Genomic DNA, 25,150 nt, shown 5'->3' on the forward strand with positions numbered 1-25,150 from the left:
TTTGCTGAGGCTAATCTGGTCGTGTTGAAAAGGGGTATGAAAGTAGTTGTCTGGAGCCCTACAGTACTGAACTATGCTAAGAGGGCTAAAGGTTTGAATTTGACATGGGTGTCTCACCATCCAGATTTGTTTTCTGGCTAGAAGAAGAAATGAAGGTACAGTTCTGATAGGTCCTTCCTCTTCCTTCATAGTGAGAGTACCAAAGCTTTAAGACACACTTTCTTCCTGCAATAAAGGTACTTAGGTGAGATGTTCCTTGACGTCTCTGTCATCGTCACAGAGGTGTGTAGAGGTTCCAGCAATGGCCCCTGCAGATTCTCCCTTCAACATCATGAGGAGTCAGGAACCAGTTCCAGCTGTGCATCTGTCAGTGTTGGTGGCTTCAGCCTAGTAGGGATCTTTCAATTGTTTCTCCTCTCCTGGAAGAGCCAAAGCTTTGGTGCCCAGAAGTCTTGTTGCTATGGGTATCTGAGCTACAATGATACAGAATATTCAAGAATGTTGCGGGTGGGAATGAGGTGAAGCAGGAATTTGGCTGTCAGGAGTTCTCTTCTTATGTCATTTGCCTTCTGCGACACTATCTACAGTGGGCTGGAGGCTTATCTAGCTCACTGCACTATTTAAAGTTTGTGGACTCTACTGGAGATGAAGCTCCACATCAGTGTTCTGCAGTTGAGATTTATTTATGTAGCCTGTATAGCTTTTTCCCATTAATGAAATCGAAACATGTCCTAATCCTGACAGACTAAGATTATGTATTACACCAACTCCTAACGTGATGCTCAGTGCAGCCCGCTATGTTAGGAAACTGTTTTGTTGAAGGAGTACAGCATCCACCATCAGATCACTCCAAGAGCTCTTCACCTACGGGAGAAAACAGAATAGGATTTTCAGTCAATGGCATAAGCAGTCTCTCAAGCACTCTGTCTTTCATCATCTGTTCTTCAAGTGGGGTAAACCCTAACTAAAGCTTTTCCTCAAAGAGAGTGCAGAATAGTCTCTGATTTATATTCTGAGGGAGAGTTGGTGTATACTTCTGTATTTTCCCTCTGATCATTCACATTGACAGTCAGTCAGGTCAGGAACCAAGATGTCATTGATAACTCTGGCTTGGGCTTTGCTGTTTTAGTTTTGCTTCCTGGAACTGATGTTGGAACAACACTGATATTGGGACCACAACTGTGGTTGGGGGCTGGGACCGGGGGAAGGGCTGAAGCAGAGCTGGGGGAAGAGCAGAGCAGGGCTGGGCGGCGCTCTCTCCCTGCCCCCGCCGTGCTCCCCGAACTTTCCTCTGCACCGCCCTAGGGAGCACGCCCCACAGTTTGGGGACCGCTACCTTAGAACGATGGCATTTGTTGAAAAGATTCCTTGGAGTTTGCTGAAGTAATTTTGCTTGTGATATTGGCATTCTCACAGATTCTTATTCTTTATTGGTGTCAACCTTGTACCTTTCACCTGCACTGAATTAAGAAAAAATTCATATGAATGGGTTCTTTGACTTACAGTATAAAGTTAACACCACATTTCTTCTTTAGTCTTTAACTTAATAGTTTAGTCTGATAAGAATTTATGTAAAATGACCAAGACCCTTAAAATGAAGATTATAAATTAAATTTCTCATGAATGCTTTTTTTCTTTGGGGTGTTGAATATTGAATCTCACTAAAAAGTATAGCTGCTGCAACTTCTGTAGTTTTTATTTTGAAGGTCATACAGTATTATTTTCCATACTTTAAGCTCTAATTTTTTAAAGAGGGAAAAACCCTCCCTAATAACCATATAAGCCTAAAAGAGCATTATTGTCACAGTTTATTTAAAGGTTTTTTTTCCATCTGGTCATTGTTAGGAATGCACTTAAATACTTGAAAATAACACTTGTTTCCTAACAATGTCATCCTTTTTTTCCCCACTTGGCTTATTTTTTCCTCTCTATTTCTAAGAGAGCTGAAATTTACTGTGGTTATTTTTGTTTACTTCCTCATTTATGCACTAGCAGCATTCGTTATATAATCCCAGTTATAAAACCAGTCACTTCAGACACAGAACATGGTTGTCATATATTTTTTAAGAATTACTAAATAATTATGGCTTTCAGGAGTGCTTTTAAAATCTTGCTAATAAGAGAGATGTAGTTGTATGTATTGAAGAAGTATGTTTGTATGTGTGCCGAATATTGAATTTATCAAAAAGTTTGCTAATTAATGTAAGTTTTGTTGATGTATTGTAATGTGAATACTAGTTGAATAGGAAATTGCCTGAGATAGCTTTACACCAGGCTGTGTGAAATGAATTCATTATCTGATAATAGTAGCATACTGAAGCAGTCAGAAGTGTGGATTACATAGAAATGTAATTTACTGAAATTGGACAGAGTACCGTAGTTACTAGTTGTTGAGTCACATAGAAAGAAGCTATTAAGTGGGTTACCAAAAAGTCTAGCCCCAGTAGTAATCAGTATTTTCATTAATGGCTTCAAAGAAGAAAAAGAATACACTCTAGTTAAAGATGTGGATGATAAAAAGCTCATAGAATTAGTTAACTTGTAGGCAAGTGTTTAAAATCAAAATTAAAACTTTGCAAAAGAAACAAACTGGTCTGAAATATTTAGAATTAGTTTAAATAAAGAATAATTTAGAGAAACTTGCATAGGGAGAAATTCACATTAATCCAGTAACTGGTTAAAAGACAGGAAACAGAGTTAGGAGTAAATGGTTACTTTTTGGAAAGGAGAGAGGTAAATAGTGTTCCCCCCAGGGATCTTCACTGGGACCAGTGATGTCCAACATACTCATAAATGATCTGGAAAAAGGGGTAAACAGTGAGGTGGCAAAATTTGCAGACAATACAAAATTACTCAAGATAGTTAAACCCAAAGCAGACTCTGAAGAGTTACAAAGGGATCTCATAAAACTGGGTGACTGGGCAATAAAGTGGCAGATGAAATTCAATATTGATAAATGCAAAGTAATGCACATTGGAAAATATAATCCCAACTACACATACAAAATTGAGGTCTAAATTAATTACCACCATTCAAGAAAGAGATCTTGGAGTCACTGTAGATAGTTCTCTGAAAACATCTGCTCAGTGTGCAGTGGCAATCAAAAAAGCTAACAGGATGTTAGGAACCATTAGGAAAAGAATAGATAATAAGACAGAAACTATTATAATGCCACTATATAAGTCCATGGTATGCCCACACCTTGAATACTGTGTACAGTTCTGGTTGCCCCATCTCAAAGAAGATATATTAGAATTGGAAAAGGTACAGAAGAAACCAACAAAAATGATTAAGGGTATGGAACAGGTTTTATGTGAGGAGAGATTAAAAAGACTGGGACTTTTCAGCTTGGACAAGACATGGCTAAGGAGTAATGTGATAGAAGTCTATGAAATCATGAATTGTGTGGAGAAAGTGAATAAGTGTGTGTGTGTTCTGTCATATAACACAAGAACCAGGGTCACCCAATGAAATTAATAGGCAGCATGTTGAAAAACAAAAAGAAGGAAGTTCTTCTTCATACAACGCAGAGTCAACCTGTGGAACTCATTGCTATGGGATGTTGTGAAGGCCAAAAGTACAACTGGGTTCAAAAACGAAGTTCATGGAGGATAAGTCCGTCAGTGGCTATTAGCCAAGGTGGTCAGGGATGCAACCTCATGCTCTGTGTGTCCCTAGCTGGGCGTGGATGACAGGTGTAGTTCACTTAATGATTGCCTGTTGTGTTCATTCTCTCTGAAGCACCTGGCATTGGCCACTGTCAGAAGACAGGGTACTGGGTTAGATGGACCATTGGTCTGACCCAGAATGGCTGTTCTTAATCAAATGCACAAATACAAAATAAGGATATACAGCTTATGAAATAATAGCAGACAAAAGTTTCTGGTCATCACTGAAACTCTGTTGCCAAAAAAAAAAAAAAAGCTGCTGTCTTGGCATATACTAATAGAAGTATTGGGCCAGTTTTTTTCCCTAGTGAAAGTCTAATTTCAAGGGACTCTTCAGAGATAAATTTGGCTGATTTTGTGCAAAACAAGCAGTGTAGGTATCTGCTCTATTTGGCATATAAGTGTTAAATAACAATAAAAATCTGTGTTAGTATGACCCCATTTGAAATATTGCATTTAATTTTAGATACCTCATATAAACACAAACAAACTTACATTTAGGAGAGTTTGGGGAGGGAAATAATAAATTTGGCAAGTCACATGTATGGTTAAAAGTGACCGCTTATGAATGAGTATATACAATAATACTAGGGAATTGCTTTCACTGGAGATATTCAAAGTTTTACTTGGTATCCTTTATTGGTCACCTGAGTCATCCAGTCCAGTAACCCTCAACCATTCTGAGTGTCCCTTTTGAGTGATTTTACATTTCAGTGGTAAAAATGAGAAGTTATATTTTCCTTACTCCCTTATTTGAATCAAATTAATATTATACAAATTGAAAATCTTAGTGGAGGATAGAGGTAATATTTTTCTATTTCTAGTTTCCTGAAGTGCTGTGTGTAGTATGGTGTGCTTAAAATCTTGATAGTCTATTGCTTTATTACTAATTTTGGGTTTTGTTTTCTCTATAGCCTCAGCACCCACCAGCAGTGTAAGTAAACGTAGAGTTTCTCCCAACATCAGTTCCGCATTGGAAAAGAGAAGCATCATCATGTCTAACATTACTATTGACCCGGATGTCAAACCTGGCGAGTATGTCATCAAGAGCCTCTTTGCCGAGTTTGCTGTTCAAGCTGAAAAGAAAATTGAAGTTGTAATGGCTGAACCCTTGGTGAGTCATTTGTTTTAGTAGCAATTAAATTGCTCGTTTGTCTGAAATTTAATATCTTACTAGAAGTTTATTAAAAAATGATGAATGTAGAACTGGAACTGATACTGTAGTTGAAGAATTTTCATAGTGGTTGTCATTTGGAGGGTAGGTTTGAAAAGCCCTGTGCCAACAGGGTTGCTAACTGGATTTTTTTTAACTGCATTTCACTAAAACTGTTGCTAAGGATCCAGAATACATATTGACACAAAACCCCTTAGTATTTATAAGTCCTGTAAAAGTGCAGAATGGAACAAAAAAGCAATCTTACATTAACACTGCCTGACATTTTTCTTCCTGAAATTCCTTTTGAAGAATGTTTTGAAAATGTATGTTAAAGCTGAGTTTTGGTTTTTTTCTGAGTAGCAGTGGCTCTGGCAGCTGGACAAGAGAGTGGCTGACCAATGTATATTGTAAATGAATTCAACCCCAAAAACCTGTTTAAAGATTCAGATGTGCGGATGCTGAAATAAACAAACAGAACATTTAACCTGGGGTATCTGGAATTACTTAATTCCTGTCTGTTTGAAAACTAATTGTCCAATGAAAACTGTGTAGCTGGTTGAGTGACTTGCTTTCTTAAAACTGAACGGGAGATAGGAACACACCAAACTGTGGTGGCAATCTCTATGAGCATGACGGATAAATGTGTAGTGCATCTGTTCTTTGGTTACATGGACTTAATTGGAGGCTTGCATTAAATCAAAAATAATACTACTGTTTTAAAAAAAAAAAGTGTAGCCACCAGCATATATATGCTAGCCTACTATATGATGGTGTAATTTTTTAATGTTCTTGCCTTCATTCAACTCCTTAACTCTTTTGACCCTGTGTTGTTACCTCTTACTTATTGTCCTAATATTTACTAAGATGGCCTCATGTCTCGGTCAGGGAACCTGGCTTTGTTCTGGAAATCCAGTTCTCCTGGGTAGCATTCAATTGACATAACTATGAGTCCCTCTTCTTGCAGTCCCCTACCTCATTCACTATGCACCTTCCAGCTTCTGCAACGAGTGAGGCTGGGGTCCTACAGACAACATTTACAACAGAGTTCCTACGGCATCATTTACAATTCTTACTATTGTGCACAGTCATCCTGTGCACTGAAGGAGGCAGGGGTTCTGTGAAGAAATTAGTATGTAATTATGTAATTAAAGATTGCAACATACTACAAAGGCTGCAGGGGGCTGAATCAAGGTTGCACAGGTGGGGAGCTGAGAAGAATTGCCCACATTGAATGTCTTAAGGCTCCTACTATGATTCTTTTACCTCCATTCTTAGACTGAATTATTTCTGTTTTTTATGAGCAATAAAGAAAGACCTTTTGTTAGTATTTATGATTTTGTAAAGATACCAAAGTGATGGGCAGTGGTGAGCTGAAGCTGGTTTGCACCGGTTAATTGGAACTGGTTGTTAAATTTAGAAGCCCTTTTAGAACCAGGGTAGCGTAGCTGGGGGGGAGCAGGGGGAGCAGCCGCTCCCCCCACTGATCACATCAAAAGTGGCGCCTTAGGCGCCGACTCCGTGGGTGCTCCAGGGCTGGAACACCCACGGGGAAAATTTGGTGGGTGCAGAGCACCCACTGGCAGCTTCCCGCCCTGCCCCTGGCCCTAGCTCACCTCTGCTCCGCCTCCACCCCAGAGTTACGCTCCACCCCTCTCTGCTTCTCCAACCCCCCCGGGCTTCCCACAAATCAGCTGTTCACACAGGAAGCCTGGGAGGGCTGAGAAGCAAGCAGTGGCTTCGCGCTCAGGCCCAAGGAGGCGGAGCGGAGGTGAGCTGGGCTGGCAGGGGCACGAGGAGGGCCGCCCGCGCCTCAGTAGGTAACCCGGGGGGGCGCGCAGGGGAACCGCTCCCCGCCCCAGCTCACCTCCACCTCTGCCTGCCTGGGTCTGAGCTGCTTCTCAGCCCTTCCAGGCGAACAGCTGATTCGCGGGAAGCTGGGAGGAGGGGCGGAGAAGCAGAGTGGGGCGGAGCGTAACTCAGGGGCGGGGGCAGAGCGGAGGTGAACTGGGGGTGGGGGCGGGGTGGGGAGCTGCCGGTGGGTGCTCTGCACCCACCAAATTTTCCCCGTGGGTGCTCCAGCCCCGGAGCACCCACGGAGTCGGTGCCTAAGGTGCCACTTTTGATGTGATCAGTGATCTGCTCTCCCCTCCTCCCCCCCCCTCCCAGCTACGCTACCCCGCCCCGGGAAATAGCTTTTTTTCCCGGATGTATAATAACTTTTTTACCTTTTTTTTTTTTTTTTTTTAACAAGACTTGCACTTAGTATTTCCTACATTCCTCACCAAAGTCCTTGATAAAATATTTGTCTTAAATGAATATTTGTTTTTTTCCTAAGGTTACAAGGAAAGGGTAACTACAGTTAATTCCTCTTTGAGTACATGTTAATGTGGATCCCATTGTAGCTATGCATATGCCATGCGTGCGTGAGATCGAAATCTTTTGAATAGCAGCATCTAGCATGCACCCTGTACCTGTTAGTGCACTTGAGAGAGCATAAAGGGGTAGAGTGGCTTGACCCTCCTTCAGTTCCCTCTTTCCATGTGCAGCAAGATGGAACTGGGTTGTGTCTGACCTGCATCTGATTTTTCAGCACTCATTTCAGTGAAGAAATGTTTCTTCTTTTCTCCTTTTTATTAGTTGCTTCATTTTAGCTTTTGGGTGTTCCAAAAAGAAAAGTTGCGGGGAGAAGAAGAAAGCAGTTAGAATGGATGGAGGAGGTCCCCCCAGTACAGCAGAGTGAGGTGCTTCACACCTACCTTTAGCTATGGCAGACTCAAAACCCACTGGATTTAAACCCTGTCCTCCCTCTGATGACTTAGGGCATGTCTACACTTTCCTCTGGAGCGATCGATCCATCGGGGGTTGATTTATCACGTCTAGTTGACTAATACTCTACTCTGTTTTGAAAACGCTTCCTGGTGTCACTGCAAATACTTGCTGAGGAGCATTGATCCCTGAAGAGTATAAAAATCTCAGAGTAGGAGATTATCTCAGTTGGACTGACTGGGCAGAGTTCACAGTGTGAAACAGAAATGCAGGAGCCCAGGTGCTCAGTATCTGAGGCAGTGAGGCTATGGGTCCTACACGGACACCTGGGGACACCTGGGGTGTGGAGGGGGGTCTCGCCCACTGAAAGGTTTTCTCCAAGGGGCTGTTTAAAAGCTAGGGCATAGCACAGATCCCAGGAAAACATGACAACATCCTCTGACGAACATCCCATCTGCCACTCCTTTTCTTTCCGCACGTGGAAATCTGGAGATGCAAAGCTCAAGCAGCACCTCTTAGAGCATCCATGAAGGCAGCTTCAGCTCCAGTAGAGACATCCTCCCAGACCTCAAATGGATGAAAAAAAAACCCTACCAGCTCTTGCCCAAGAGCTGCTTTCACTTCTATGCTCATCTGACACTGGGGGTCACTTGTCATCTCTGGTCTAGGAGGAGACCAGATCCACCAAGGGCATCAAGATAAGGAACCTTAGGAGATGTATCATTTTGGCCAGAACTTCTACTCTTCAGCATCCCCCTATTTCCACATTGTGAATTATCAAGCGCTGTTCATGAAATAAAACTTTCTGATTTGGGGAGAGGTGACTCCTTTCCTATTTTGACTACTGCAGGAAAGTTGTGAAGTAGTAAAAGGCATGATGGAAGAGTGGCAGATGGTATCCAAGATAGCGCTACAAGTGGCAATGGATGAATCTAATACAGCTACATGTTTTATGGCCACAGCAGTTACATTGTGCTGGGCCTCCTGGCTTCAGGCATCCAGAATACCAAAGGAAGTCCCGGTGACAATTGAGGACTTTCTTTTTCAGAGTATGAATTTATTTAGTTCACTAATGGAGGAGGTACTCCATTCCTTCCATGAATCTAGAGCACCGCTCAGATCATTGGGCATTTGTACCCATTACCGCAAACCCTTCTAGTACCAACCATCTCAGGAACAGAGAACGCCATCTTTCTCTCACAGTTACCACCATGAACATCCACCCAGAAAGCAACTCTGCTGTTCATGGAGGTGCGCATCATCATGCTCTGTTGCACACCAACCTCCCTCCCAGAGGTAGCGGGTTTGACAAGATGAGTGAGAGCTATGCCAAAACCAGTCCAAAGTTGACCTTCAGAAACTGCCTTGACTCCTTCCACCGGGCATGGATAGACATCACAGATGACAAATGGGTAGTGGACATTGTTGCCTGTAGGAGTGTGTGGCCGTACTTCCCCATCAGCCTCGGAGGAAGACCAAGCCCCCTCCCTCTCGGACCTCTGGCAAGACAAGGGTTACTGGGGGATTAGCAATCTCTGTGGACCTGGCCCTCTAAACAGGGCCAGGCAGCAAGTGGTTCAGGCAGGGATCTGGCCTCAGGCAGGACTGAGCAACAAGTGGTCTAACAAGCTCAGGCCCTCATGCATTGTGAAGCAACAAGCAGTCTAGGGCTCAGGCATGCAGGCAGGGCACAGCACCAAATAGTTTAGGGGTCTCAGGCCCTCAGGCATGGCAGAGCACCAAACAGTCTATCACCTAACATCTTAGCTCAGGGAGGCAGCAGACAAGCACAGTTCTCTTGGCCTAAGGTAGGGAGGCTGCCACCACAGGGGTGGGTTGGTAGCAGGGGTAGGGGAGCCCAGTCCCACCATACTACACCGGGTCCCAACCCAGGGCCTAACAGTGGCAGATGGTCCCACCACTCTTTCAGTGGAGATGCAGCCGAAACATGCTGACCTGGATTCAGGCAACAACACAACTAGACTATAGTTGGGTGTCCCTGGTCTACTTCCTACACTCACCTCATTGTGTACCTGTGCCTCGGGATTGTCCTCAGTCTCCCTGGGTTATGTCGCCAGTGGCAATCCCAGCATCTTGGCGTCCTCAGCTGGCAGCTCTGGTAATCCTGGTGAGTCCTCAGCGCTGTAGAGGTCCTCTTCAGGCTCCCGCTCTAGCAGCGGGTGGGAGGCGTCTGTCTCCCTCGGCGGCTTCAGCCCAACTGAGCTGCAGGGCCTGCCTTATATACTTCCTGTCCCGCCCCTCTGCTTGGCAGTCCTGGCTCCATGCACCAGGGGATGGGTGGCGGCTCTCCCCATCAGTTTCAGAGGGAGGCCACACCTTTTCTCTCCATTGCCCATGGCTACATCATCCAGTTCATTCTCTTGCCTCTCTTCCCTGTCCCTCTTCAGAAATCCTTCTCATGAAAGCCTTTTGGAAACAGAAGTGGCCTTGTTACTTTGTCAAGAGGTGTAGAAGAGGTTCTGCAGGATTATAGGGGAAAAGTTTTCTGTTCCTGATGTTTCCTCATTCCAGAGGAAAAAGGGGGGTCTTCATCCTATGCTGGAGACTCAACAAATACATACTCCAACTCACATATGGGATGATAATACTTGCCTCCTCTATTCCATCCCCCCAACCTTAGGACTGGTTTGTTGCTTTCAATTTACTTCCACATCAGCATCCTCCCAGCCCATAGGAAGTACCTGAGATTTACAATGAGACGGAATCACTATCAGTACAAGGTACTACTCTTTGGGCTCTTTATAGCATTGATTCTTTATGAAATGCCTAGCTGTGGTACTGGTGCACGTAAAGAAGAAGGGCATCCATTTGTCTGTCTTATCTGGATGACTGGCTGATCAGAGGCATATCACAGCTGGAAGTTTTGACAAGCCTTAGCTGTGCCCTCTTTCTGTTCATCCCGTTAGGCCTTCTTGTGAACAACAAGAATTCCTCTTTTATTGCATCCCAGATGATGGAGTTCATAGGACCCAGAATCGAGTCTACTATAGCAAGGGCTTAGTTATCTCAAGACAGAGTTCTTGCTCTCTGATCGTTCATGAAGACTGTGATTTCACATCCAGTGGTACAGACCTATCTTACATTATTAGGCCATATATCTGTGTGTATGTATTGCTTTCTAGCCTTCGCTAGGGCCCCTACATTTCTGGCTCAGCTTTGATGTACTTTCCTGCAATGCATCAGATTAGCAAGTCAGTTGTGGTTCCATTGCGTATGCACATGCAAAATTGATCTGGTGGTTGCTTCCCAACAACATTTAGAAAGGGGGTGCCATTGTGTCGCTGTTATTGTCCAGAGCATTAGTCATGGACCTTTCTGGTACAAGTTGGGGAGCCCACATGGATCGTCTGCAAATACCAGAGGCTTGGTTCTTGGAAGAAATTAAAAAATACATAAACAACTTAGAGCTCAAAACCATCACATTGGCATGCATGACATTCCTCCTAGTCCTGAGACAGTCAGTAGTGCAAATACTGACAGATAGTACATCCACAATGCACTACCTAAACAAGAAGGGTGACTGCGCTCTGCCTCCTCTTGCAATGATGCGATCATGCTGTCGCAATCATACTCCCCACACTGTATATCTCCAACAGCCCTGGGAGACAACCGTGACCTGGCAGACCTCCTAAGCAGGCAATCTGTCACCAACTATGAGTGGTCACTGCTGAATCCATCATCAGCTTGATATTCCACCAATGGGAAAATCTGGTGTTTGCCACTAGGAACAATGCTAAATGTCCAAACTTCTGTTCCAGTGGAGGCGTGATCCAGAGATCTCTACCAGATGCCTTCCTTTTGACATGGAATTAGGGCCTTCTTTACAGCTTCCCACTGATCACATTAATCCTCAGGATGGTTGCCAAAGCTAGATGAGGTTAGGTGAAACTCTGCCTCATAGTTCCCTATGGCTGAGACCATTCTGGCTGATGGATTCACTGCAGATGTCTGTACAATCACAGATAAGGCTCCTGGATTGGCCAGACCTGACATTGCAAGATCTGGGTCCAGTATTCCATCTAGACCCAAAGTTCTGCAGCTGATGGCCTGGATGTTGTCTGGTTGAGTGCCATGGAAGTGGACTGCCCCTCACATGTTTCGGAGATCCTGGCACAGAGCATGGCATTATCTGTGAGGAAAACTTATTCCTTGAAATGGAACAGGTTCTTGATATGGACAGCCCAACATGGCCTAGATGTGGTGCAAAATACCAATCCCGATACCAAGGATTTTGGGCTATTTGCTGCAGTTAAAACACTTTGGATTCTCAGTTCAGTTAAGGTCCATCTGACGGCAATATTTTCATATCATTCGCTGGTAGTCCTTTTCAATCTTCTCTTATGCAGTGGTATCTGAATTTCTTAATGGCCTTATGCATGCCTACCCACTGGTTAAAGATCCTGCTCCAGTGTGGGACCTCAGCATCCTCTTTCACAGATTCACAGTTAGTGAGCTGCAGGTGCACATGGCAGAACCTCCATGTAATTCATTTCATAGCTATAAAGTGGTACTGAGACATTATGCAAAATTCCTCCCCAAGGTGATTGTGGAATTCTATTTGGATCAATCAACTTGCTTGTGTTCTTCCCAAAACCCTGTTCTGTGCAAGTGGAGAAAAAGCTCTACACCTAGAATTTACCCAGAGCTCTCCGATATTACATAGACAGGACCAAATCATTGTCAGTCTTAACATCTATTTTTAGCTATGGCTGGCCACTCCAAAGGGTCAAGCCATTTCATCCCAAAGACTTTCAAAATGGATAATGTATATCTCTCTGTGCTACCAGGTGGCTGATGTCCCTCTGATAGTTAGGGCTCATTCCACCGTAGGTCAAGCAGTATTCTGAGCATGTCTCTGCAACTTGCCAATAACCCAAATCTGCAAGGCTGCTACATGGAACAATCCGCTAACATTCGTAAAGCATTATGTTGTGAAATGGCTGCTAACTGGTATGCAAAGTTTAGAAAAGCTGTACTCCAGTCTCTGTTTGACTGTTGCAGCTGATGCCCACCCTCCTGAATAAGATACTGCTTGTCAGTTACTTACAGTAGGATCAGCATTAATATCTATTTGATGAAGAGAGGACGGGTATTTGCCCCACACTTACTGTTTTTGTTTTTTTTCAAGTATGGATCCCACAACCCAGCCTCTATCCCCACTTTAGGAGTCCTCAGCTAACATTCATTTCTGAGTTGCAATGTAACTGCTCCATCCTTTATGCTCTTGCACAGGAAGAGGCACAGGGCACATGCATGGCCCCATTGGACACTGCTATTGAAGAGATTCTGACCTTGCATGCATGAGATGCATGCACACTTACAGTGGGATCCACACTGATAACTTCATCTTGCAGAGCCACAATTACTGTAGGGTAAGCAACTGTCATTTACTGATGGAATACTCAACACATGGGATTATCATTATGTAATATGTTAGTTACTGGTTTATTCATTGTGGATCACAATCTTTTATTGAAGTCAGTGAAAGAGTATAACAGCTTATTGACGTCAGTAGAGGACTGTTACAATACCCTTATTGTGAATGATCTTTTACAGCCTTTCATGGATGTCAGTAAATGAAAAGTGACAATTAAAATCTCAATCTTTAATTTTCTCCTTTTACTGAAATTTACTTTCAGGCATCTGCTGCTGTTATGACATTAGCAACGGTCCCAAATGAATATAATCTTGTACTCTGGGGTTATCTTTTGTCCTCTGTTCCCATATCTTGTAAATGTTCGAAATAAGACTGAATACAATCCAGTCATCTTCCAGACCAAGAGTATCCTCTCTAGCACCACGCTGATCTTCCTTTCTTGCAAATGTGGATAAGTCACGTACTAATTTTGGTGTAGATTGTGTGCCTCATTGCTTTATAGACGTGTGAGGAGAGACAGTCTCTGTCCCACTGAGCTCTCGGACAGAATAGTTCAGGCAGAGAAAGTATATTGGGCATGCAAAGAGTTTTTGAGGTACTGTAGGAATCTTATAAAGGTCACTTCTGAAAGGCTATATTGAAGAAGTATCTGAAGCAGCTTAGGCCATGTCTACGCTTGCGAGCTTACAGCGGCACAGCGATACAGCCACACAGCTGAGTCGATAAGAGTGCTTGTGTAGCTGCTTTATGCTGACTGGAGACATAATTAAACCACCTCCAACAAGTGGCGGTAGCTATGTCAGTGGGAGAGCGTCTCCTGCTGACATAGTACTGTCTACACCGGTTCTTCTGTCAGTGTAACTTATGTTGCTCAGAGGGGTGGTGGGTTTTTTTGGTGTGTGTGTGTTCGTTTGTTTTTTGTTTTTTTTTTTAAAAAACACCTGAGCTACATAAGTTATACCAATAAAAGTGCTAGTGTAAGGCATACCCTTACTCCTGAATGCAGAGTCTCCAACTTAGTAATGTTAGGTCAAGCATGTGTCAAAGTCAGATTCAGGACTCACATAATTTGTCAGGTTTCAGAGTAACAGCCGTGTTAGTCTGTATTCGCAAAAAGAAAAGGAGTACTTGTGGCACCTTAGAGACTAAGGAATTTATTTGAGCATGAGCTTTCGTGAGCTACAGCTCACTTCATCGGATGCATACTGTGGAAGCTGCAGAAGACATTATATACACACAGAGACCATGAAACAATACCTCCTCCCACCCCACTCTCCTGCTGGTAATAGCTTATCTAAAGTGATCATCAAGTTGGGCCATTTCCAGCACAAATCCAGGTTTTCTCACCCTCCGCCCCCCCCCCCCCCCACAAACTCACTCTCCTGCTGGTAATAGCCCATCCAAAGTGACCACTCTCTTCACAATGTGTATGATAATCAAGGTGGGCCATTTCCTGCACAAATCCAGGTTCTCTCACTCCCTCACCCCCCTCCAAAAACCACACACACAAACTCACTCTCCTGCTGGTAATAGCCTATCCAAAGTGACCACTCTCCTTACAACGTGCATGAAAATCAAGGTGGGACATTTCCAGCACAAATACAGGTTTTCTCACCCCCCCTCACCCCCCCCCCCAAACACACACACACAAACTCACTCTCCTGCTGGTAATAGCTTATCCAAAGTGACCACTCTCCCTACAATGTGCATGATAATCAAGGTGGGCCATTTCCAGCACAGATCCAGGTTTTCTCACCCCCCCACCCCCATACACACACAAACTCACTCTCCTGCTGGTAATGGCTCATCCAAAGTAACCACTTTGTCAGACCACTCTGTTTATTAGCAAAGCTCTTTGCTAATGCACCCAGATGTGAGCCCCTCTCTGAGGCTCAAGATAACTTATTTATACAGCTAAGCCAAAGCCAATTTAACATAAGAGACAAAAGAAAGCAGAAACTGACAAATATACATACATGTCTTATTTGCATACTAACGTTTACCAATCTCCTAGCTCAGTAGGAGCTCTAAGTTAATTAGTTTGAGGACCCATTGTCTCACACTCCTTAATGTTTCTCTTCCTGACAACTATATTTCAACAAACCCTTCAAGTAGCATTTCTTTAATGAATTATAATTTCAATATAATTCATTCTACTTTCACACATGTATTTGTTATATAAATATATGTACATATAGATAAGCATGCATGTAATATTTCCTCCCCACTCCTTTACTACTTATATCATATGGGAGATGAGTGACTTGATTTTCAGTGTGTGTGTACTGTGGAAGCAGTGTATGGAGCCTGATCCTAATAGGTTATGAATACATCCAAATCCCTTTGATTTTAGTTCTTCACAGTATAGGGCCGTTCCTTCTTCGAGAAGGAAGAGTCTTGTGTCACTCAGCAGCAACTACTGTATGCTTATCAAGGCTACTGTTTCCTTAGCTCAGTTTTTTTGTCAGAAGTATAATAATTGCCACACTATTCCCTCAAGGCAGAGAAGCTGCACATTGGAGGACTGGAATTGCACCCTCAGGAGGGGGAAAAAAAAAAAGCCTTTACATTTAGAACAACTTAGTTTGCCTTCTGCTCAGGAATGGTTCAATACTGAGCTCTCATTAAAGCTGAAAAAATGTTTTAAAGTGGTGCTGCATTTTCACTTGTTTCTGATACTTCCTTTGAACAGTGACCAAGATGGTTCCTTTGATAAATGTGTGCCTGTCTTTTGATGAACCTTTTTTATAGAGATTGTTTCCAATTTTAAAACAAGCACTCTGTCATTTTTCAGGAAGGTAGTACAGTAATGGCAGAGCTTGACCACAATTTTTTTGTTTTTCTATAAACCCTCATGAATTTCAATAGGAATTCTAAAGAGAGAAAAACATATGGTTGTTTGCATTTTGAATAGAATTGGATGACATGCTACAGCAGAGCTGGGAAAACTACGGCCCGTGAGACCCTCCTGCCCAGCCCCTGAGCCCCTGGCCAGGGAGGCTAGCCCCCGGCCCCTCCCCCGCAGCATCAGCTCACTGCACCACTGGCACAATGCTCTGGGCAGCACGGCGGGGCTGCGAGCTCCTGGGGCAGTGCAGCTGCAGAGCTCGGCCTGATCCAGTGTATTCTGATTTGATCCATGTACCCTTATAAAGAAAAATAGTGGAAAAGGCTACAGATTCATGTCAGAAATCTAGTACTATCACAGATAACTTCAGGACAATACTTTTTGTGGTATTCTGGTGCATTTTTGGCCCATATTGGATGCCTTGAATAGTTGAGTAATTATTCAGGAATTAATTTTCATGAATTTTTTGGCATTTGTTTCCTGTTGCCACAATCCTGGTTGTGTACCCTATACCATAATGAGAATGAAATTGGTGGGAAAGAGACAAAAACATTATATTCATGTTTTTTTCAGCTATAGCAATAATTATTTTGATGCTCTGTAAATCCTGTTGTTTGTGACATCCTGTGGTCAGTTGTTCTGCCTCTCACAAAAACTGTGAGAGTAAGCAACTGCTGAGGATAAAATCTATTTTCTAAAAAGAAAAGGAGTACGAGTGGCACCTTAGAGACTAACCAATTTATTTGAGCATAAGCTTTCGTGAGCTACAGCTCACTTCATCGGATGCAGTGAGCTGTAGCTCACGAAAGCTTATGCTCAAATAAATTGGTTAGTCTCTAAAGGTGCCACTAGTATTCCTTTTCTTTTTGCGAATACAGACTAACACAGCTGCTACTCTGAAATCTATTTTCTAACTTTTCTTTCATTCTTGAAATGGCTGAAAGGCAAGCAAATTAATGGGCCCTATGCCTGCAACTGTCGCTTGCATAAAAAGTCCTTATTTGTATAAACAATTCCATGGAAGCCAAAAGGCTTGGGGCACCAGTGTCCTAGGTACGGTTCAAACATGAAGTAAAAGGCAATGTAAAAAGACAAAAATAAATGGAAGGAGATAAGGATACATGTAAGTAACAGGGTCAGACTCATTGGCACCTTCCCTCAACAAGACAAGGAACATATGGAGGATGATGGGAAGGTAAATAATTAAAATATATATAATTCTAATATGTTAATTAATAAAATATACCTATTTAATATACATGATTTATTATAAGAAAAATATAATATTCATCATGTGTACCTGTAAGCTCTTCAACCTATATATTAATTGGTTATTTTCTTGTAGACATTATGAAAAAAGTAGGTCTTTGGGAAGGATTGGATCAGAAAACTCAGAAATGTTTGTGGGAGAAATGGGGCATGTGGATGGTCTTTGATGGGCAGAGGAGGTGGAAGTTCTTGGGGGTATAGAAGCAATAGAAGAAAGGGCAGAGAAGTATGGGGAGCATAGTTTGATGTGCCTTGAGGGTAAGGACAAGAAGCTTTAATGTTATGGAGTGGAAAAGTAGGAACCAGTGGAGGGATCTGAAGTGGGGAGAGAACATATTGTCAGAATGACAAGCAACAAAGAGATTAATGGTTTCATTTTGAATGGAGAGGTGTGTGGGGAGGGAGGGGGATATAGGAATAGAAGGAGGTTGCAGTTACCATGACAGGAAGTGACAAGGCTGTGGGCAAGAGTTTTAGCTGTAAGGATAGAAAGTAAAGGTCCAAACTTAGTAATGTTATGGTGGCAGGAGTCGCAATATTTGGTCACTGCCTGAATGTATGAGCTAAGCGACAGCGGAGTTGGAGATGGCTCCCAAGTTGAAGACCTGGGTGAATGAAAAATTAGTGGTATTATCCCCAGGGCTTAAATTCAACCAGAGCTGTCCGGAGTGGCACTCTGGTAAATATTTTCAACCCCCATGGAATTTTTATAGCATTTGGGTGGGGGGAGAGGAGCAGGAAATACTCCGAGGCTTTAAGCCCTGGTTATCACCAGTAACAGGAATGGTTGAGTGGGTAGGAATCAGGTAATAAAATGAGGATTTCAGTTTTAGCCATCTTAGGCTTAAGTTGATGGCAAGACATCTTAGGAGAAGGTGTTGGTGAGACCCAGTACAACATGGTCTTGGATGAAGAGAGGCATGTCAGGAGTGGAGATTTGTGAGTGATCCACGTAGATGATAATTGAAGCCATGTGAACAAGGAAGTTCACCTAAAGAAATGGTGAGCTATAAATGCTGGGTAACAAGATACTGGTGGTTGCTCTTGATTATACAAGTATAAATCTAAAGGGTGGGGGAAAGTCATAAGCTGTTCACTGTGTACTTAAGTTGTTCAGTGAGTTAATCATATTTTGGTAAGTGAAATTGATTACAAATTAATTTCCTTAAGTACTACACACTTTTTTATTTTCACACTAGAGCCTTATATTACACAAAGAAGCTATCATGTGGTGATTTTAAATTGAATGCAGCAGTGTTTAGCATACATTTGAACTATAAAAAGTTTGCTAATGATTTTTCCCACTCATATATTAGTTCCAAAACTGTTGATTTTAGGGACTTGCAATCCTATTAATGGAGAAGAGAGATGATTTTCTGATTTGGTTTCTTAATATTTGGTTGGGGATATTAAAAATACTGTCAGGTTTTTGATGTCTCGGGGAGAGAATGAAAATAGCAAATCAAGGGGAAGTCATTTGCAATATTTTTTTAGGAATCCTAAGAGCAGTACTGCAAATATGTGCTACAGGTGATTACACCAGATTTTTAAATAGGCTCTTCATGCAAGACTATTGAGTACAGTATAGATTTTTACTAAGCATGTAGCCAGCATATCTTTGCTTTTTTTTTTCTTGAGTCACTGAATGAGGAGCTCTCTTTGTAGACCTATCATGTATTTCAAATAAAGTCTCATCTTTTTGGTGTTCTTATACTAGAATCAGAATTTTATGCAATTTTTAAGAAACCTATACGTTGGGATTTTTGTTCAGTTTTGATTATATTGTAGGGCATGTGCAAATACTTAAGATGATCTTATTTAATAACAACACTGGCATGTGAAATTCCGTTAACCCTAAATAATATATTTGGCAGTTGACATTCAGTGTATATTTTCTCTGAAGTGTGGTTCTAATGCAGATGGAGATTTTCTTCGTATCAAGTTCTTTCTTTCGTTCTTTTGTTCGTTCATTCGTTCTTTCTTTCGTTCGTTCTTTCTTTCGTTCCTTCTTTCTTTCTCTCTCCCCCCCACCCCCCCTATAACTTTAAGGCATGTCCAAGAAAGAAAACAAGGTTATTCTAAAGTTAGGGGAACAGAGTTTGGGTATCCCCTAGTTTGTTGAAAGGATCTTTCTTTGCCTACCTACCTGCCTACCTATATTCAGCTTTCTTAACTCTAGTTTATTCCTCTCCTCACCTGTTTAGCTTCAGCACTAGAGAATTTTCCCCACCTCCATTACTCCTCTGATTCAATACTGAGAGACAAAATATCACCTACCTACAAAATCAAGTTAATGAGAGTCAGGCAAATACCACTGACTGGCTTTCAGGTTAGTTTTGTTTGTACCATGGTTATACCAGTAAGTTTTATTCTTCAGTGGATTGCTCTTCTTATGGAAGAATTGTCTGTGGTTTTGCTGGAGGAGGGATTTGAATTAAGATGGTGTGATTGACTAAAAGACAAGAGGAGGAAGACACTTCCAGGTATGGTAGAAGGCATTTCTGGATTACCTTTGTGTCTTGTCTGCATTTCTTTTGTAAAGGGGGTTTCCAATCCATTCCCATGAGAAACTGAGTTTGGAAGGGGGATTTCTTTTTATTACTTGAGATTTTATGGGTTTTTTTCCTTTTTCCTTTGAGCAACAAGGAGGCATTCGTTCTCATTGGACTGATTCAGTGAAGCAATTTTGTAATTCCTTGTTTGAATGTATTAAAATCTTGCACATCTTGAGGTCTCTGAAATTAATTGTATTAAGTTTATCAGAATGTAATAATTTCTAATACTGAATTCAAGTACCTACAGTAAGAATTGGAAGGAATGCTAAAAAGGCTTCTTGTGTCCAAAAAACCAAAATGTTAAATATGTCAGAAATTACAAACTAAAGATACAAATGCTTTTGAAACTTTTGAACCAAATGTTCTTATCCTGTTACAACAATACATCTTTTTAGAGAGAAAGTACCCACATTGGTACTCAAAAGAGATACGAGTATCTGAGGACAGATCTTCACTTTAAACACTGCCATCTTCAGTGAAGATGCTACTACACCAATAGGAGGGCTTCTCCTATTGGTGCAGTTAATTCACCTCCATGAGAGGCAGTAGCTATGTCCATGGGAGAAGCCTTCCCATTGACATAGCACTGTCTACACTGGGCATTAGGTTGGTGTAACTGTTACTTGGGTGTGGATTTTTCACACCCCTAAGCAATGTAATTATACCAATGTAGGTTTGTAGTGTAGACCTGACCCAAGTTGTCTTTTCCAGGACTAGCAAATTTACTCTGTGTGACAGAGTGCTTGGCAACAGCAAGTGTATCAGTAGTCGGATGACTGGATCACCAATGAAATTGTCCCAGAATAAACCTGAGGGGCAAAGCTGGGCCTAATTGAAAGATTGGATGGGCCCAGGAAAGCCCCACAAGCTAATTAGCTTGGTAGACTAGAAAATAGAAAAGGCTTGTGGGAGGGAAGAGAGAGACTGGCAGGCTTTTGAGAGCCAGGAGAGATCTCTCGGGGGAAGAAACCTTCTGTCTCCACCCTCTATGGCTGAGTGAGTGAAGGATTGTAACCTTGTAAATACAGAGCTGCACAAGTGTCTTGTAAATAAACTGTACAACGTGTTTCACCAGAAGAAGGTTTCCAGGCAGTTTGTGGCAAGAAAAGAGACTGGAGGGGGATGACACCTAGTCATACCCGGCTCACAACTTACTGGGGCAATGGATAATATCAGTAACTGATTAAGAAAGGTGTCCTGACCTGAAAAATCCAGTCTTAGCATAAAATAGTTTTTATACACTTCTAAAAAGTGTATCTTGAAACTGAGCTGTATTTAGAAACAAGGGGTAAGATTTTAAAAAGCACACTCATTGTTGGGATATACTTCCAATTGATTTTAATGGCAAAAGAGAAAGCTGGTACTGAATGGATATGAAAATCCCACCCAGCATGGTTTAAAAGCTGCTATAAAATCCATGAAAATAATAAACAGAGCATCATTTTAATTAACTCCAGGCTTGAAAAAATTACCAATCTCACATCAGCCGCTGGCTAGGAGGAAAGAAGCAACAGGGGTGGAGTGAGGGCACTGCTCTTCCTCCAGCCTCTGTTTTTGGGGGCTATGAATAACTTCACTGTGTGGCTTTGCTTCTGCAGCTCATAGCTCTTCCAATCAACAGCAGTGTGAAATGGACATGTCAATTGCACTGCTGCCTGAATAGCAATGGTAAAAACTTATCAGTGTCTTACATGTGGTGGTGATAGCCATGTGATAAATTCTTTTTATCATGTACTTGTGACCAGCTCACTTGCATTCTATCCATTAGTCCACCTGAGTTCAAGCTGAGAAAGTTTGGCACCTTGTGGGATCAGGCCAGTGTTTCTGCCAACTCTATCCTTTGTAGCTTTGGGTTAATTTAGGTACCCACAGTTGGGGGTTTCAATTGCTGACATAAGCTATTTTTATCTATACTCTGTTAATATATTTACCAATGTTTCTAATATGTTAATGGGGTCAGCCTCATGTGGTTACACACACTAAAAATTCCCTAGAAATCCAGTATTTCAAGCATAAACTGTTTGTGTTTTTTTTAATAAAGTACTTATTGCTAAAATATTGCTAAATCTTAGAACCTTACGTTAATCAGTCATGTTAACTCCTTTGCTACTTAGGCTGACTATTAAAACTACTAACTGTCCCAGTAGGCCTCAGTTTGTTGCTAAGCCTTCCTTAGTTGTTATACAGATTCTTATGTTTTCCTGTTTCCTATTACTTTTATTACATCTCTGATAGCTTTACCATCTTAAAGAACTTTAATAAGCCTTACCACATGATATATAATTTAATTTTATACTCTAAGATCAGATCGGGGTTACAAGTTAATATTTTCATCAAAAACAATGGTGGTGTGCCCAATTCCCCACTGCCTTGCTGGTGCTTGTATAGAGTGGATGTAAAATGCTACTTGTCTAATTTGATAGTGTTTTCATTCACTTTGTACAAATGCAAATATTGCCATAAGGGGCAAAGGCATAGTACTTCCATCTCTGTACCCTAAACTTTAGAATGCCAGGAAAATGAATCGATTTTTTTAGGTTTGAGTGAAACCCTAGATTATTCCTTAAAAGGAAAATCTTCTAGAACTTTAGCCTGCCCTTTTATGGGGTACATTAGTGAGGAAGAACAGTATTTTGGTATCCCATGTGAGACAGAGTGGAGAAAGTGACGAAGCATTAGGGAAACATATTTCAAATAAATAAATTTAAAAATAGAAAAAAATAGCATTCTATCAAGTGTGAGTAATTCCTGTACCTAGAATAATGCATAAAGCATAGTTCATTTAACTTATTTAGTATTTTAGTATAGTTACAGTGATTGCAATGAGAAAAAAATATACATATATATATTATATATAGATATAGATAAAGATGGAATTAGCTTCTATATGAAAGTATCTGGACTGGTATAGAATATTATTAAACAAATGTAAGAAACTATAAACCTTATCCTGAAGTTCTTTGCACACTTAACTTTCATCGAAATCCATGTCAATTTATTGTATAAAGATTCTAGAATCAAGACTTCACTCTTTATCTTACTGATAAAAACAGGTTGTGGAGACTTTGCATTTTGAAAGACGCTGAATTTTGGCAGGATTTTCAGTGACAATAATAATGTTTCCATTGCCCGTCTGCTTCTGTTTTTTGCAAAATTAGTAGATACAATAAAACCCCTATTTGTTCACCTGCTTAACACTGGTGTTTAGCAATACTGCAGTAAAAATGTTAAATGTATGCATATACATGTAAGCATATTTATATAACCTCCCTTTTAGCCTTTGTTTCATGGGAAAGTCACCTGCGTCCCTTCTGGGAAATGATTTTCCAACTGACTTTTCTTGCAGTTATTCAGTCATTTATGGTGTTTACTTAGGGTGGAGTACTTCACCATGCTTCTCATTTTACAGGTAAGCTTATAGCTCTTTGTTTGTTGTACGTTAGATCATGAACCATATCGCTGATAATAAAATTAATTCACATACTGTAGAGCGGTTACACCAAAAAATAGGCATAATTCAAACAGGCAAGTGGTAGTTAAAATATAAAATCCTCTTTTGGGGAAGGTGGATAACTTTCATAACAATAGTTTGATATTCTAAATCTAATAAACTTAAGATGCATACAACTTAAATTCTAAAAAAGTTTCTGGTTTACCAGTAATTGAAACGTTTCCTGTTTTAGCTTTTGAATACACAATGGATTTATGATGGCTGATTCGCCAGCAGAAATAAATATAGCCTTCTGGCATATTGAACACATTTTCTTGATTTTTATAATATTTAGGGGACACCGCTACCAGATGACCTCTCAGGAAGTGAAACATTTATGTATCCTTAAATGTACTCCTCTCATTTTCATACTTGTGGTCCTAAACAGACCAACTTTTTTTGCCTTTGGGTATAAAATTCATAGCAATATAAGGCTGGAAGGGACTTCAAGAGTTCTTGTCCATCCCCCTGTACTGAGGCAGATTAAGAATACCGAGATCATCCCTGACAGGTGTTTGCCTAATCTGTCCTTAAAAACCTCCAGTGATGGGGATTCCACAACCTTACTAGGTAACCTGTTCAGTGTTTTAACTATATTTATAGTTGGAAAGCTTTTCCTAATATCTAACTTAAATTTTCTTTTCTGCAAACTAAACTGATTACTTCCTGCCCTCCCTTGGTGGACTTGAAAAACTATTGATCATTGTCCTCTTTATAACAATCTTTTCCATATTTGAAGACAGTTATCATGCCCCACCTCCCTCAGCCTTCTTTTCTTTCGTCCCCCAATTCTTTCAACCTTTCCTCGTAGGTCAGGTTTCCTAAACCTCTTATCGTTTTTGTTGCCCTCCTCTGGGCTCTCAATTTATCCACATCTTAAAGTGTGGTGTCCAAAACCAGACACAATACTCCAGCTGAGGCCTCACCAGTGCTGAGTAGAACTGAACACTTACCTCTTGTGTCTTAAATACATCCCGGAATGTCATTTGCCTTTTTCACAACAGCCTCATGCTTTTGACTCCTTTAGTTTGTGATCCATTATAACCCCCAGATCCTTTTCTGTAGTATCACTGCCTGGCCAATTATTCCCCATTTTGTATTTATGCATTTGATTTTTTTTCCTTAAGTGGAGTGCTGCTCTGAGTTTCATCTTATTGATTTCAGACCAGTTCTCTGATTTATCAAGATCACTTTGAATTCTAATCTTGTCCTCCAAAGTGCTTGCAACCCCTCCCATCTTGGTGTTATCCACAAATTTTGTAATCATATTCTTCACTCCATCATCCAAGGTGTTGTTAATGTTGTGTAATGGCATGTTACAATACTCAACTTCTTACAGGGCTAGAGGGGTTTTGAATAGGGGGATGATCCTTTAGGCATAATTTTGAGGAAAGGTTATATTGTTCTGTTCTTAGAAGACTGAGTCAACTATTGTACATGATTGAGATTATTTATCTTTTTGTGGTTTTAAATATTTGTGATATGCACCTAGAGTTTGATAAGCACCATTTTAATTCATTTTATAAAACAAATGAATAGATAAATACAAATAAATAGAATTAAATGTTATACCAATTTGTCAAGTAAAGTTCTCCGGTAATCTCAAACTAAATTCAATCAACTGAAGCTAACCACTCAGGCCCAGTGAGTTTCATAGAATCATAGATTTTAAGGTCAGAAGGCACCATTATGATTGTCTAGTCTGACCTCCTGCACAAGGCAGGCCACAGAATCTCATCCACCCACTCCTGTAACAAACCCCTAACCTATGTCTGAGCCATTGAAGTCCTCAAATCATGGTTTAAAGACTTCAAGGTGCAGAGAATCCTCCAGCAAGTGACCCATGCCCCACGCCGCAGAGGAAGGCGAAAACCCCCAAGGGCCTCTGCCAATCTGCCCTGGAGGAAAATTCCTTCCCGACCCCAAATATGGCGATCAGCTAAACCCTGAGCATGTGGGCAAGACTCTCCAGCCAGACATCCAGGAAAGAATTCTCTGTA

At 41.4% G+C, this 25,150-nt stretch overlaps 1 protein-coding gene across 1 annotated transcript in view; it reads left to right on the top strand.

Moving 5' to 3' along the window:
• The window catches only part of FRYL (FRY like transcription coactivator), a 321,897-nt gene that overhangs the window by 71,830 nt on the left and 224,917 nt on the right, over positions 1-25,150 (top strand). Inside the window, exon 2 of the mRNA XM_074951439.1 lies at positions 4,583-4,782. Within this exon, the coding sequence (XP_074807540.1) occupies positions 4,583-4,782 (200 nt within the window). The remainder of the gene's footprint in view (positions 1-4,582; positions 4,783-25,150) is intronic.

This window comes from Natator depressus, chromosome 4 (assembly GCF_965152275.1).
Source record: "Natator depressus isolate rNatDep1 chromosome 4, rNatDep2.hap1, whole genome shotgun sequence".
Lineage (NCBI taxonomy): Eukaryota > Metazoa > Chordata > Testudines > Cheloniidae > Natator > Natator depressus.